Raw genomic sequence first — 13,564 nt, forward strand, 5'->3', positions numbered from 1 at the left:
TGCCAAAAGGTTAAGAAGAACCAAACTATATTTTGCTGTCCAAGATTGAGTTACATAAATTAGAGCTTCTACCACAGTTATCATATAGCTGAGAGACATGCAAAAGGTAAAAGAAAGTGACAGGGAAACACTACACTCAGCATTTTGACCTCCAAACAAAAGCATGTGACCCTAAATCCACTCCACCACATAAATAGGGAGGCGAGTGAAATGGAGAGCAGAAAGGACAAGTTAATACTTATAAGATGGTCACAATTAACAACCTTGCACAACCTTAGAAAAAATGTACATCCGTTTATTCAACTACAAGTCCTATGCGGAAAACTGAATTTTATACATACGAGCAAAACACTCACCTTAGTTGAACTAAACCAGGTGCAAAGGAAACCAAGAATCTATTGCTCTATCTAAAAATCAACACTAACTAACATGAAATTCCCCGCTTGCCTGTGCTTCTTTGACTCTTTTTTCATACTCATCTTCTTCAGCCTCAACCTCTGCTTCTTTTGTTTCATCCTCATCTTCTTCTCCTCCCCAACCAAATCCTCCAACTGACCTGGATGCCGGAGGTGGAATCTTGGCCTCCTCAACAATATTCATGATGTCTTCTATACTCTGAAGAGAAAAGGTTGGATTTTCTTTTCTGTAGTAGGCAGCTTGAGCTACTTCTGTTAATTCTCTAGGCAAGTTCTTTAAAAACCATGGGTGGGACTTGATTTCCTTAATGGTAATTCTCTGCAGTAAATCAATATCTAGAGTGACAATTTATTTTACCAAAAAAATGTCCACTTGTAAATTGTTATGGGAGGGAAAGAGAGTAGCTTAAGCATACATGCCCTTATCAGTGCATATCTGAAACTTAGCAAATGACTGAAAAATACTACCAAACTATCACTATGAAATTGTTGAACAATTATGAGTTAACTTCAAGTAGTATCTTTTGCAGGCAGTATGTGCATACCCTAACTGGATTTGCCACAAAAATGCGAGATAGCAGATGTCTGCAGTCTTGAGATATGTGAACATAGTCGGGGATCTTGTATTGAACAGCCATAATTCTCTGTATAAGAATGTTACACAGTCAGAAAGTGCAGGCATTTAATAGATTGGTCAACTGAGATGGATGATGGGAAGAAAAGTACATTGATGGTTTTCCTGAAATTTTTGGGATCGTCTTGGTCTTCAAATGGGTATGCTCCCACCAACATTACATAAAGAGTCACTCCACAGGACCATACATCGGCTAGCTGAATAGAAACAAAACAGCAAAGAAGAACTAGAAAATGAACGTCGTTGGTGTATCATACACAGAAAACTCATGAAGAAAGATTTAATCTACCAGGGGCCACTTAAGATATTACCTCTGTCACCTTTGTAAAAAGTGAGAGCAAATCACCCAAATAAGTACAATATGGATTTTTTAAGAGCATTTTATATTTTAAACTACCCATTCGCCCATACTATTTTGTCCACATTATTCAGATAGTTTAAATGTCGACACATCAAGTCATTGCATACAATGCACAATATTACATGTACAATTAGATGTGACACATGAAGAATAACTATATTGCTTAAGGCCTTGTGCCAACAGAAGTTATTACCGTCCATTCTATTTCTTGCTTTCCTCTAAATATGAGAAGTCTTTGTGTGTGTTGAGACATTTCAAGGCATCCTTACTCTTATATCATGATAGAAACGAAATTACCTTTCCATCATATTCTCTGCGTGAAAGAACCTCAGGCGCAATGTAGGCTGGGGTTCCCACAGTTGACTTAGGCCTTGAATGAAGCAGGGATGACTGGGAAAATAAAAGGTTATCAGATGCAAAACTTCTAAAGAAAATGACTTAATAATTCATTTGAAGCAATAAGCGTTGATATGACTCCCATAATCAAACCTTAGAATAACCAAAATCACAAATTTTGAGCCGTGGGGCAGGGCTGCCATCCAATAAGGTGTTCTCAAGCTTCAAGTCTCGATGACAGATTTGCTGCAAAAGAAGGAAATTACAAAGAAAATAACCGCAAAGGAAGCCAAAAACTAACTACCATCCGAAACAACTCATTCCTAATATAATTATTATATTCACCATGGAATGACAGTAGCTAACTCCTGAGATGAGCTGCTGGAAGAAATATCGAGCCTGGAAAAGTAGGAGATAACAATAGTGAGAATCAAACAATTGAATTTCCAAGCACTCGGTTGCCAACAATGAACTAAGGGAAGGGAGATAAGTAGCTCCATGCCTATGATGAGTAGAGAAGTGGAAAAAGAATTGGTGGACAAATGAAAAGAGAGAAAGCAAACAAACCTCGTCTTCACTGAATCTTCCAGCACTGCAAATCCTCTCAAAGAGCTCTCCACCAGCTGCATACTCCATCACAATACCCAGATGTGTGGGAGTCAAAACCACCTGCAAAGCTGAAATCACATATTAAATAACCGAAACATGACACAAATAGTACTCTCGCTAAGATCATATCATCTCTACAGAGTACACACCTCCTTGAAGCGAATAATATTGTGGTGGCGAAGACTTCTATGGTTTATGATTTCCCTGGCAACATTCTCATCAATCTAGAAAACACATATCAATAAACTCAGTCACAACCAACACGAACGTAAAGATAAAAACTTAAAGAGATGAAACCGCTGATATATCTTAACTTGAATTGAATCCTTTTTGGGTTATAAAAAATTATAAAAATTGACAATAACATTAATTTTAAGATAAGAAAAAGTGAAAGTGAAAGTGAAAGAAGTAGAACCTTGTGACCCCTTTCAATGTATTTCATGGCAACAAGTTCCTTGGTTTCTTTGTGCCGCATGAGCCTTGCCACCCCAAAATTCCCAGATCCTATATCCTTGACGAGCTCGTACTTCTCCATCCTTAACCAGAAATTTCAGAGCTTTGAATGCGGCGAGCTCCAGATCGATAGAGTTCCAAATGGGGAACGGAGAGAGAGAGAAAGAGAGAATAAGGTGCAGGTACGCAAAAAATAAAGGTGGCGAATCCAAAGATAGTGGGATTTGGGAGAGTTTTGAAGGAAAGCAAGGAATCGCAATTTGTAGCAAATTAATAACAATAAAATTCGGATTTCAAAACAAAAAAAAAGTTTGAAAATAGATTGCTGAAGGAATGAATAGAAGAATTGGAAGTTCAAGAAAGGGTTTTTCAGCGAAGAAAGATAGAGAGAGAGTGGAGAATGGGACAAAGGAATTGTTGTGTTATGTGTGCATAGCGTAGTAGTATGGTGTATGGTACTACAGAAAGCGATTGATACAAAGAGAATATGAATATCGTATCTATCTATATCGCACCTTCTTCACACATCTTTTTCAATCTTATTTTTTAAGAATCATCCTGTTCAAATTAATCTCACTCTAATCTTATCATTATCTACAAAATTATGTTACTTGCTCCCTTGCCTCTTCGATAAATAGAGATGTCAAAATAGGTAATTTGGTCTAATTCGGTTCAATCCATAAGTCAATTCAATCCGACTCATTTATTAATAAACCAAAAAAATTTCAACCCGACCTGACCAACCATGGATTGGTGTGTTAAACGGCTTAACTCACATACTCACTTAATTAAAAAAAATACAATTTTTTATTTTTATTTTTGAGTTAAAATTATATTATAATTCTAATTAAAATCTAAATAAATTTTAATACAAACCAAAATCACAAAAATACAAATTATTTATGTATTGACTAAAAAAATACAATATAACATGATCTAGATACGAAGTCCAACTTAACAAACAATACTTGTATGACCCTTTATTTACAATTTTAACCAAATCCGGTCCGAACCGTGATGAACTAAATTAACTTGTGAATTCCAACCTATTTTGACAGCTATAGTGATAAACATGCTAATAACGTATTTTCAAGATAATACGTTTCTATGTTTTTCAAATTGATCGTCTTGTTATGTATAATTATAAGAAATGATTGAGTTCAAGTTTTTGGATTTATATTTTTTTCTAACACCAATTTCCATTTCCTTCACTCCAAAATTAGTTTTTTTCTAAATCACATGATTGTGGAAGGAACCATATTTCTATGCGTGCCTTATTGTCCCATCATTCGCCTTCATTTTTTGACTTCTTGCCTACTAATAATGTTTTTATTTAATATAAAAATATTATAGAAAACTTATCTTCTCCATAAAAAAAAATAGTTAATTCATCTTTATTAGAAAAAAACTAATTGAAACTTGAGTGGTTTGGAGGATTGGGTTGGTCCAGTCCAACTGAAGAATTTGTATCAAATTAACTTAATTCATTTTAAATGAGTTGTGATTTTTTTTTGTCTGTTTAACTTGACCCTATGACATAACAATAAATCATCTTAGCATGCTTTAAAAAAGTAAATTAAAATATGTTTTTTGAAATTTAAAATAACTTTTAGAAATAATGATTTATATATAAGCTTTAAAAATACTATTTAAAATTTAAAAAATATAATTATTATTTTATAAAATAGATCAACTTGTAATAAGTTATTCTGCCTTAAATCGATTTAAGCTAAAATGTAAATGAATCGAACTAAATATTACTTTATTTAATCCAAGTTATATATTTTTTTGTTTATATTTGTCCTCACCCTCTCAAAAAGTTGAAAAAAAAAAACAAAAGTATTTTAAAAAATGTTTTTCGGTCGCGTTTCTCATTCTCACAATCGTGAGTTGTTATCGTTTTGATATTTTGGCGGCTATTAGTTGTTGCTTTATTTATGGTTACTATTACACCATTGTAATAACAATTTATTACTATTACTTGATTAAACATCTTAGTTTTTTTTAGCCTTTATATTATTATTATTATTATTATTCCCTTACAAGTACTGATAATATTGTTTTTGGAAGAATTATGTTTGTCTGAAATCCACTGTGTGAATGACCCACTCTCAACTAAAAGTCTAAAAAATGAGAATAAATTTAAAAATATAATTTAAAATAGTATATATATATATATAGTATATATATATTTGTTTATATTATTGTCCACGTCTTGCATTTATGGGTAGGGTCCCCTTTTAATGTTAAGTGGGGTTAAGGACCCTGAAGCTTCTTGAATCGGAACCTACGAATGGCCCATTGGGTCCATTCTCTTTTTGTGTAACTGGTTACAAAGTTGTAGACAAACTATACAGTTTTGCTTTTGGAACCTCCATACTAACAACAAAAAGACTAAAATAACTTACGTAGCTCTACCACGTTTTGTGTTAAACTTATCAAAATTACTTATAAGGAGGTTTCTACAAATAAATTGATTTTATCTCTAGTCATGTCAAAATATATATATTTTAAATGTGAGACTAAATATTAATAAATGATATGACAGTGACCGATAACAAGTGGAGTTTGTCTAGTTCAACATTACAAAATTGATTAATAAGGTGGAACTTACACTCACACCGTAAATTAACATTATCTTTAATTAATGTGAAACTTTCAATGACTGTTTTGTTTTTATAACGCTAAAATTTGATTACTAAAATGATATTAAAATCATTTGAAGCTTATTATACCAATATTTGTTATTTGTTTGGTCTATTATGTCTTTCACTTTGTTTTTAGACCATCATTAACAATTAGTCTTACATTCAAAATGTATATGACTTCGTGTGTTGAAGATTCCATGTAAATTATAGATATAAAACAGATTCATAATATATAAATGAGTATAAACATTACATTATAATTTACTTTTATAAATTTTAGTTAAACTTAAAAGTTCATCTTTTACTACTAGAAATATGAGAGAATATATTACCAGTAAGATATTTTTTAGTGATTTTTTGTTGACTTTCAAATTGTATTTGAAAATATTTACCTAGATTTTGGATTGTTAGTGGGTTAAACATGTTTTTGGTCCTTCAACTTTTAGTGAAAATTGTAATTAGTCCATTTTAAAAATTTTGAACTAATTTAGTCTCTTATTTTTAGAAATGTGTGGATTTAGTCATTTAAACCAATTTTTGTTAAATTTATTTGACATTTTAAACGTGTTTCTCAATTAATACTGAAGCAAATACATGTCAAACGGTATAAATAAACTAAAATACTATAATAAAATGTGTTAAAAATGTCAAATAAACTTAATAAAATTCAGTTAAAATGATTAAATTCACACATTTATAACATTGAGAAACTAAATTGATTTAAAATTTTCAAGATAAATTAGTCATAATTTTCAATAAAAATTAAAGGACTAAAAATATATTTAACTTGGTCAGACACTTTTTAATGATCTACTCTAAAGCATGTTTTTGAGTTACAAATTTTAGAAACATATTTTATGTCAAATAATTTTAGAAAATGTCATATGTTTCGGAAAACTTTGAAAAAGGATAACAAAAGAAATAGAAGTAGTCATCAAAATAGAACGTGAAAGGTAAGGATTATTTTAAAAAGTATGAGGATGCGGACAATAACTATGGAAGTGCGAAAAACAAAAAAGTACACTATACTCTAAAAGCCCAATTCAATCTACTACAGTAAGTTTTCGTTATTGAATTGTCTATTAATAATAATAACCAAACTTAATTACATACAGTTTCTTATATTTTAATTATGTTAATTAAGTTCTTCAAATATGACATACAGGTTTTGATATTATAGATTCTAATTGCACCAAATTGAATCCTTTCTTCTTATTATTATTATTATAAATATTATTATTATTATAATAGGCTTTTGTCTAAATATCAAAAATCAATGTTTAAAAAAAAAAAATTGTACCAGAGAAGATCCAACTGTCAGAATTGAATTTAGATATTAAAATAACAATTTACATCTATGAACTTAATTGCCAAAAAGAAGTTAACAACTAAAATAGCAAAATATAATAGTTGAAGAAAAAAAGGTGGAATAAGCATGCTCGTAATACTATACCACTACCACTACTAACAGTATAATGCTATCTATTCTTATATTATAAAATGAAAAACCATTTAAAAATTTCACATTTTTCTTCTCCTTTTAATTCTCTTGAAGCTAACTATTTTCCCAGTCATATTAAAATTAAAATTAAAATGTTATACATGATATATTGCATTATTAATTACATAAAATAAATATTTAAAAAATAGATTTCGTTTTCCCTGTAGCGTAAGAAGAAAAAAATTGGAAGGTTGGTTAGATTGAAGGTAAAAATTAATATTAGTAATCAGTGGCACAGAGAGAAAGAGAGAGAGTCTCAATCCTTCAAGGGCAAGTCCTGGTCGTGTTTCTCTTCTCTCTCTTCTCTTCTGCTCTGAGATCCGCCATGTCCATCTTCTTCAGATTCTCCTTCCTCCTCCTTCTCCCTCTCTTCCTCTCTCCGGCGTTCGCTTCCGAGTCAGATCACAGGGTAAGGTTCTCCGATTCCATCGCTGGATCCAATTTTCCTTCATTTTCCGATTAGATCTATCTACCGTTCAATTTCGCTTTCATTTTCTCAGCTCCGTGTTTTTTTCGCTTTTATGTTTTACCGATATGGCGTTAGATCTCAGCTGTTTGCTCACTCCTCTCCGTTATGCATCCCTAATAATAATTCGCATTTTCGTTTTCGATGTTATTGGATTGCGATTTCATCTCTTCCATGTTCTGTTATTAATTCATGATATGCGCTCTGTTTGGAATTCAAAGTATTTACGATTTTTCCCCTTCATTGGACTCCGCATTAAGTGAATGTCAGAAACCGTTGCGGATTATGTTGAATGTTGAGGGGATGCTTTGCTCTTAGTTTTCATGCGTAATCTCAACGTGCAAGCTTTGTAATTGTTGCCCTCTCTTTGTTGTCAATCTTTTTAGTATTGCAAATGTTGATTTCTTTGTCTATCCCTTTTATTCACTTGAAAATTGCAGGACTGGTGGTTTTGCAGTTTTCTTATGTGTTTGTTTAGTTTTACTCTACGTCATCCAATGTCACGCTGAAATATTAACTAAGTTGACTTTTGGTAAATGTTCGCATGTTTGATTTTGCATTGGAGAATGATCCCGAGTTCGGAATTGATTTTTAGTTGAAACAAATTTATGTACAGTTTTTCCATCGGATCGAAAATTTTATACTGAATCTTACTGGTGACTTTCTTTTAGAATAAAACTTCCAAAACCAAACCACTATACTTCAAAATGAAATCTAAGAAAATTATAATTCGCAGGATCAATTTCATTTAGAATCATTTGCAAATGCTCGCCCAAACACAAAGAAATTCTATTAGCAATTGTTTTAATATTTTAAAGGCTGAAATGATGGACTTACCTATGCAATCGGAATTTCGGTTGAAAACTGTTTAGTGCATAGGAGTAATTTTGACTGGGAGTAATTTTGGGTTGTCATATTTGAGCTTCTTGTTAAACTCATAACAAATCAATCAATCGTTACCCATTCTTGAATGTAGTAGTTGGGGCACTTAATATATATTTTCTTCTAAATGTCTTTAAGCAATTGACATCTGGATTATTGTATCACTGGATCCGTCCTCATTTCCTTAAGCTAGGAGTAAAGATAAAATACGTTTCTCTTAGTAGCTTCCTGCTATCAGTGGCTATCTCTTTTACACATGTATTGCATTTTACTGCAGTATCAACCAGATGATCAAGTTATGCTTTGGGTGAACAAAGTGGGTCCTTACAACAATCCACAAGAAACGTACAATTATTACAGCCTACCATTTTGCCGTCCACCTGGTAATCCTGCACACAAATGGGGTGGTCTTGGTGAGGTCCTGGGTGGCAATGAACTCATTGACAGTCAACTTGAGATAAAGTTCCTAGGTACAGAGGCTTCTTTCATCCTATTTATTTCGTAAGACCTATTAGTAGACAAACTGTCTCTAACAGTTTTCTTTTCTCAATTTTTTAAGGAAATGTGGAAAAGACCACCTTTTGCCGCCTGGAGCTTAACGAAGCAAATGTTAAACAGTTCAAGGATGCAATAGAGAATAATTACTGGTTTGAATTCTTCATGGGTATGTTGCCATGTTTCTTTCTTTCACATATTACTCTAGAATTGTTAGAATAAATGCACTTTTATGTTTGGTCAAGAAATTCTATTCTAGGCACTGACAACACTTATTTTTGGTATTTGGCCGTTGCATAAACTGAAACGTCTGGGATAAATAATATTCGCCCTGCACAATGTAGCTCTTAACTCTTAGTTACTCTATCAACTTCTGTAACTGGTAGGATACAGTCTTCAAACCAATTTCAGGGAAAATGCCACTGGAAGTTGCCAACAAAAGATTTTAGTTGTTAATGATACGTGAAATCATATACTCAACAACATTGCTTTTGAGTCTCAGAGGACTAGTTCAACGGTGACAGGGAAGGGAGGCTTGCAGCTTGGGGTTTAGACTAAGTTATTGCATGCATGCTTTAGTCTCAGCTGAAAATGATTTGTCAGATTCCTTTAAAATTGAAGAATGGATTTAACTTATGATTTTCTCTGTAACTGTTGTGGCATTGTGATGTCCTGGGAATTCTTTTTGTAATTTTAAAAGTAACAGGCATTGATATTAAATTTTTTGTTATTTGTATTCAGGGAGAATTATTCATGAATCATGACTAGTTACAACAATTCATTGTGTGGGAATATAAATTTTAATGTATAAACAATGAAGCATATATTTTAGATATTATCCATTGTGACACATTGGCTGAATTTGGAATGCTTGAGCCTGGGAGAGCAGTGTCTTGTCCAATTTTGATCCTTCTATAACTACAACCACAAATCCATTAGGCTGGGTGTTTCATGATGTACATAGTTATCAAAGCTGAAAGAAGGACGAAGTTAAGAAATATTTTTGTGAAGTTATCGCTCAAGCATTCTTGACTTGACTGATATTATAATCTCTGGACGTAAAAAGGGGGTAAGGGAATCTTGGTGTGGTAGAGCTCCTCTTAATGTGGGGTCTAGGGATGGTTTGCCCCTACTCTGTATAGGTTTGTCGTAGGCAGCTTTACCTTGCACTTGCAATTTGCAATAGGCTGATTCCCAAAAAACATGAAAATTTGTGTTTAAATTTATAAACTAAGTATTTTTCAATATTGAATGTTAGACAATTGATATTATATTGTCTTGATAGGTGTAACGGTGTGAATTAGGATTGGTTTCATGGGTTGCCTCATATTTGTTTTGGCTTTCATAATTTTATTGATTTTCTGAATAACTTACTCTTGGCATTCTTTCTTTCCTTGGTTGTTCTATTTGCTGGTCGTTGATGTGCTAAACACAAGTTCAGATGATCTTCCATTGTGGGGTATGCCACTTTCTCTCTATTTGATTTATCATTTCATTGGTTGATCATTGTATAAGATTCTTTTATTCATGTTTAAGGGTATGTTGGGGAGCTACATCCTGATAAGAACAGTGATAATGGCAAGCACGTACTTTATGCTCACAAAAACATCAATATTCAATACAATAAAGATCAGGTCAGAAGTTATTTAAGTATCTTTGTCATCTTTTTCTGTTTTGGGATTTATGAAGTGCACACTTAGGTCCATTTATTGCAGATCATCCATGTTAATCTAACTCATGACAACCCAAGGCCTCTGGAGGTAGGAAAATCTTTGGACTTCACATATTCTGTGAAATGGACTCCTACAAATGTCACTTTTGCACGCCGATTTGATGTATACTTGGACTATCCATTCTTTGAGCATCAGGTGAAAATAATTACTGCTAGCTTTGTATTTTAGATTGAAGAGGTGTTTATTGTTGATTGCCTGCTATGTGTTCATTCGTGTGGATTGTATCTTTATCCATGTCACTAAGAGAACTTTGATCCTTTTTCTTTCTGTAGATTCACTGGTTTTCCATTTTTAATTCTTTTATGATGGTCATCTTCCTTACTGGATTGGTGTCAATGATATTAATGCGAACTTTGAGAAATGACTATGCAAAATATGCTCGGGAAGACGATGATTTGGAAACTTTGGTGAGACATTCTGGATGTTTGTCTTATACTACTATTATTGTTATTATCTTTTAGAACGTGGAACATAGATTCTGCTTTCTGGAAAACTCATTTTGGTTCTGATATCAATTCTTGTCCGACCCCCAAATACTTCTAGGAAAGAGATGTCAGTGAAGAATCTGGCTGGAAACTCGTGCATGGTGATGTTTTTAGGCCTCCTCGCAGTTTGGTTATTCTTTCAGCTGTTGTTGGTACAGGCGCTCAGCTTGCATTGCTGGTTCTTCTTGTCATCTTGTTGGCTATTGTTGGAATGTTGTATGTTGGGTAAGTCCATAACCCTAAACTAACTGTAATATTGATCTGAACAATGATTTTGGTAATATATGCGTATATTATTTTTCGGGTCGTACATCTCAAGTCAAGTATTACTGGACATTCCTTTAGTTTTCCCCTGACTATAAATTTGGTCCACTTCTTCTCCCTTCATTATTATGTAAGGTTCATTCAATGTGCAGACGAGGAGCCATTGTCACGACCTTCATTGTTTGCTATGCTCTCACATCTTTCATTTCTGGTTATGTGAGTGGGGGGATGTACTCACGAAATGGGGGTAAGAATTTGCAGTGAACTATGCCACATGTTCTCTTTGTGTTTTTGTTGCCTCTTGCTCTCTTCATGAATGATTATAACTGTCATTTTCAGGTAAAAGTTGGATTAAATCCATGATCCTGACAGCATCACTGTTCCCATTCATGTGCTTTGGAATTGGTTTTATTTTAAACACAGTTGCTATATTCTATGGATCACTAGCTGCCATCCCCTTTGGTACCATGGTTGTTGTCTTTGTTATATGGGCTTTTATCTCTTTCCCTCTAGCACTTCTTGGTACAGTTGTTGGAAGAAACTGGAGTGGTGCTCCAAATAATCCATGCCGTGTGAAGACCATTCCTCGTCCCATTCCTGAGAAAAAGTGGTACCTCACACCATCTGTAGTTTCCCTGATGGGAGGACTGCTTCCCTTTGGCAGCATATTCATCGAGATGTATTTTGTATTCACTTCCTTCTGGAACTACAAGGTGAATTAAAATGCAATTACTTGTTTGGGAAGTGAGCGTTTTTTTTTTCTTTCTTCGTTTTGTATGAGGTTTACTTATATTTTATTTGAACAGTCGAGTAGATACATGCTTTGTTTCTTATGCGTTTTTCCCCTTCCACTTTGACAAACAGGTGTACTATGTATATGGCTTCATGCTACTGGTTTTTCTGATTCTTATCATTGTTACTGTTTGTGTGACAATTGTGGGGACATACTTTTTGTTAAACGCTGAGAACTACCACTGGCAATGGACTTCTTTCTTTTCAGCTGCCTCAACAGCTGTTTACGTGTATTTGTACTCAGTATACTACTACTATGTGAAGACAAAGATGTCAGGCTTCTTCCAAACCAGCTTTTATTTTGGATACACTTTGATGTTCTGTCTTGGACTGGGAATTCTCTGTGGTAAGTCTCCAGTTTAATTGTAATTTCTGTTTGGATTGCGAGTTCACTTTTTGGAAACTAGATAGCTTAGTTAAGTTCTGAATACCTCTTATTATGCAAGTATAGAAGCTGGTTTGCTCTTATCGACTGAGTTGGCTTAAATTTTTTCTCCAAATGTGCAGGAGCTGTAGGTTATCTTGGTTCGAATTTATTTGTGAGGAGGATCTACAGAAACATCAAGTGTGACTAAGGCTTTTCTAGAAGTCTGAGACCAGAGCACTTCCATATGTTTGTTGCTGGACACAATAAATTTCTCGAGGTCTCTGGTCATGTGTGGGGACCAAGCAGTGTTTACAGGTAGTAAGTTTCACAGGGTTGAGGATGAGATGTATTCTTTCTCTATATTAGGGCATGTATTCTTTAGGGAAGCCCTGAGATTTTTTTTCCCTGACTGTGATTGAAAGCCGTGATTAGAATGCAGGGATTGGTCTTTATAATTTAGATAGTTAGCAAAATATCAGACTCGTTGCTACTTTTTTCATCCTTTTATAAATAGGTGCCCTATTGACGGACTGATGTCGGATTCCCCTACACGGTTTAGCTATTGTACGTAGAGGGGATGAAGTCACGGAAATGAATTTTGTGCTTCTGAATTTTGTATCAAATCTGAATATCCTTTCTAACTACTTCTTGCCTGCATAACTCTCCTTGTTTGACTTTTAAATCATTGACGTTTTCCCCCTCTCCAATGCTTGTTAGGCTGCATGCATATCTGCCTGTGTCTAGGTGTGTGTAGACACGAAGTTAACCATGAATAAATGGGATGAACATTTTGTGCAGCTGCATACTCGGTTTCTTAACGGTGCTTTTGTTTTGGTTATTTTCTGTTTCTTTTGGAGTTTCTTGTAGAAATTTGGGTTGTAAAATGCAGCACAGCAAGTATAAAATATTCATGTTTGAGTGCGGGACTTTCAAAATTGATTACGAAAGAAATTGATTTTGGATCGAATCGATGTATGTTAACATATTTTTATTTTAAAAGTAAGTTAGTAGTAAACATTTAGTATATGTATATTTTTATCCATTGGAAAGGTTATTCAAATCTGTTTTTAACTCAATGTGGTTTAACCTAATTTAGCGTGAATTAAAGAAAAAAAAATACTC

The 13,564-nt window shown here is 33.6% G+C and overlaps 2 protein-coding genes across 3 annotated transcripts; one reads left to right on the forward strand and one right to left on the reverse strand.

Annotated features, from left to right (window-relative positions):
* Positions 1 to 142: 142 nt before the first annotated feature.
* On the reverse strand, positions 143 to 3,280 carry LOC114187188 (serine/threonine-protein kinase SRK2A-like). 2 transcript variants are annotated; one of them, XM_028075351.1, is made up of 9 exons: positions 2,772 to 3,280; positions 2,506 to 2,580; positions 2,315 to 2,416; positions 2,093 to 2,146; positions 1,901 to 1,993; positions 1,709 to 1,801; positions 1,143 to 1,247; positions 962 to 1,060; positions 143 to 735 (listed from the first exon to the last, which is right to left on the reverse strand). In XM_028075351.1, the coding sequence occupies exons 1-9, from the start codon at positions 2,889 to 2,891 to the stop codon at positions 421 to 423; spliced, it is 1,056 nt and encodes a 351-aa protein (XP_027931152.1). In that variant the 5' UTR covers positions 2,892 to 3,280; the 3' UTR covers positions 143 to 420. The 2 variants fall into 2 exon arrangements, with proteins under 2 accessions (XP_027931152.1, XP_027931154.1); XM_028075353.1 differs by having other exon boundaries at positions 2,315 to 2,424.
* A 3,878-nt stretch (positions 3,281 to 7,158) lies between these two features.
* Positions 7,159 to 13,099, forward strand: LOC114187784 (transmembrane 9 superfamily member 1). The gene is made up of 12 exons (XM_028076153.1): positions 7,159 to 7,367; positions 8,584 to 8,776; positions 8,866 to 8,970; positions 10,243 to 10,260; positions 10,338 to 10,435; positions 10,517 to 10,669; positions 10,807 to 10,941; positions 11,078 to 11,244; positions 11,436 to 11,530; positions 11,623 to 11,996; positions 12,148 to 12,421; positions 12,583 to 13,099. The coding sequence occupies exons 1-12, from the start codon at positions 7,284 to 7,286 to the stop codon at positions 12,648 to 12,650; spliced, it is 1,764 nt and encodes a 587-aa protein (XP_027931954.1). The 5' UTR covers positions 7,159 to 7,283; the 3' UTR covers positions 12,651 to 13,099.
* The last annotated feature ends 465 nt before the right edge of the window (positions 13,100 to 13,564 follow it).

Source organism: Vigna unguiculata, chromosome 6, assembly GCF_004118075.2.
Source record: "Vigna unguiculata cultivar IT97K-499-35 chromosome 6, ASM411807v1, whole genome shotgun sequence".
Classification (NCBI taxonomy): domain Eukaryota; kingdom Viridiplantae; phylum Streptophyta; class Magnoliopsida; order Fabales; family Fabaceae; genus Vigna; species Vigna unguiculata.